General features: G+C 39.1%; 1 protein-coding gene across 1 annotated transcript in view; it reads left to right on the top strand.

The window, feature by feature from the left end:
- CFAP69 (cilia and flagella associated protein 69) overlaps positions 1–2,734 on the top strand; it is a 133,590-nt gene that overhangs the window by 41,488 nt on the left and 89,368 nt on the right. Inside the window, exon 3 of the mRNA XM_007939831.2 lies at positions 1,822–1,887. Coding sequence (XP_007938022.2) covers positions 1,822–1,887 — 66 coding nt within the window. The remainder of the gene's footprint in view (positions 1–1,821; positions 1,888–2,734) is intronic.

The following is a 2,734-nucleotide window of genomic DNA, read 5'->3' as shown; positions in this document are numbered from 1 at the left end:
ATCTAGATGCAACGATGGGTCTCTCCTCATCCAGAGCAAAGAAGAATGAAGAAAACCAAAACTCATGGAAACAATTAGTCCTAGTGACTGGTACACCATCTGATCTGCAGCCTATACGACTATGAGACCAGAGGAACTAGATGGGGCCTGGCTACCACTGTCATCCACTTGGAAGGGGATCTCTGTAGGAGATCCTTGATACAGAGGGAGAACAATGTGGAACAAAACTCAGAATCATTTGGAGGGGAAAAAAAGAAAAAGAGGAGGGACCAGGTTTGCTGGTCCGATAGAGCCTGGTGGAACCACTGAGACTATGGCCCCTAGCTGCCCTTCAGCTCTGGGATTGAACCCATACCTGTGGTTTCCAGCCAAACAAAAGACAAGCATATGAGTCGAACATTTACCTGAGGTAGATACACTCCTTGGAGACAACATTCATGAGAGAAAGAAGGGCTGCTTATGCACAGGGAGAGAGCTCAGGGGGCAGGAGTGCATGGAGGGATGGACACTGGGACGAGGTAACTATGGGGAAGAAGTGGGAGGGAAGCTGTTGCATTGTGGTAAACTGTGATTAATGTTATGAGACAAAGTATATGTGAACTGCTGTATGGAAAGTGAATTTGCTCTGTAAATCTTCACCCAAATCACAATTTTAAAAAAAGGGCAGATAGGAGTTGTCCAGGACTGCCTGTATGTATATGTGCCTCTGTGTGTGTGTGTGTGTGTATCCATCTACAGTTTTTCTTGAAGGAGAATTAAAAGGAAATTAAAAAGACAGAAGTGATTTAGTTGTGAAAAAACATCACTGAACAGGGTTTTTTGTTTGTTTTTTTAAACAATTGGCTGAGATGTTTGGCTTGAACCAGTAGACTGTGCATACTTCAGAGTTTAAAAATACAAATTCTGGAGTCAGATTGCCAAATTGTACTCCTAACACCATCATGTACTTATTAGTTATGTGATTTTGGACAAATTACTTAAAAGTATTTCAGTATGAGTGTCCTATTCTGGAAAAGAAAGATAACAATAAAACTCAAACCAAACTCACTGCCATCAAGTCAATTCTGATTCATAGTGACCCCCTTTGGGTTTTGAGGCGGTAAATCTTTATAGAAGTAGATCGCCCAGTGTTAACAATAGTACATCCCTAAAAGTGTTATAAGGAGCCCTGGTTGCACAGTGGTTAAGCACTCAACTGCTAACTGAAAGATTTGTGGTTCAAACTCACTAGCCTCTCCACGGGAGAAAAATATGGCAGTCTGCTTCTACCAAGAATTACAGCCTTGGAAACCCTATGGGACAGTTCTGTTTTGTCTTTTAGGGTCACTATGAGTCAGAATCAACTCAGCAGCCATGGAGTTTTTGGTTAATAGTGTTATTTTGAAGAGTAATGAAATGGTATGTGTTGTTGTTGTTGTTATGTGCCATGGAGTCAGACCCGATTCATAGTGACCCCTCCTTGGGTTTCCGAGGTGGTATCACTATGGAAGTAGATTGCCCAACCAATGTGTAGTGTGAGTATACGTAGTGCCAAGATGGTACATGGCATAGAATATAGGCTGAATGTATTTTAGCTGTTATTATTATTACTGGAAACTGTTACTATTTTTATATTAGCCTAGTTTTGATTCACAATTTCCTAATGAAATTTAAAGGGTAATTTATTTTTATCTTCACTTTTTCAGGAAATACTTTATAATGTTTATAACACAATGATTTAAGAATTACTTGATAACTTTAATGTGTTTCTCTATTAAAGAAATTTTTAAAATCTCAACAAATTTAATAGCACAAAAGAACTAACTCAATCATTTGTTTTAGAATGATTTGGAAGAAAAACAATTTAAATCTGTCAAGAAACTGATCCAGTGTTACCAGAATGGACTTGTATCCTTTACATATGTATGTATGGTCATTCCATTGCTTCCTTTTTCCAGCTTCTAGAAGTTTCTAGACTTCTGCATTCCTTAGCTCGTGGCCCTTTCCTCATAGTGGCATTACTCTTACCTCTGCTTCCATCATCACATCTCCTTCTTCTCTCTCTGACCCTTTCCTTCTCTTCTAAGGATCCTTGTCATTACATTGGGTTCACCTGGATAATCCAGAATTTTCCCATCTCAAGATCCTAAATTAATCACAGGTTCCAGGGATTAAGAGGGAGACATCTTTGTGGGGCAGGGTGGACATTGTTCATTCTACCACAGGAAAGAGTTAACTTTTTTTTTCCATAAAATTATGGTTTTTGTTCATCAAATAATATGAATTGATGGATCATTATGATACAAATAACTTGGTGACGCTAATGTCAGATTTTATGGATTCAGAGACAGTGGGTTTGGTTAAGAGGCCCAAGTCAAAGTCTTTTTTCTACCAATTACTTGGACATTTGTACCTTTGATAAACTTCCTAACTTCTGCAGTCTTATAAAATGCAGATAATAACACCTCAAAAGGTTGTCATAAAGAGTAGATGAGATAATGTATATGCAAGTTTTTGATTATCTACAGAACATTGTGTGATATTAGATGTTATCTCCTCTGAATATATCATCTGTGGTAGTTATGTTTGTGTGTCAACTTGGCTGGGCTTGGTTGAGTGGCTGGGCAGCTGGTGGTAGTTATTCCCCATGATGAGACTGGCAATCAACTGCATGGTGGGATCTACCACAAGCAGCTGGGTAGCTGCCTTTGGGTATGTGGTTTGCTTCCTGTATATAAGGAGAAGCCTTGGGGAT

The sequence above is a fragment of the Orycteropus afer genome, unplaced genomic scaffold, assembly GCF_000298275.1.
Source record: "Orycteropus afer afer isolate SDZICR_OR568_19922 unplaced genomic scaffold, OryAfe1.0 scaffold00063, whole genome shotgun sequence".
Lineage (NCBI taxonomy): Eukaryota > Metazoa > Chordata > Mammalia > Tubulidentata > Orycteropodidae > Orycteropus > Orycteropus afer.
This window is presented reverse-complemented; position numbering and strand designations above follow the sequence as displayed.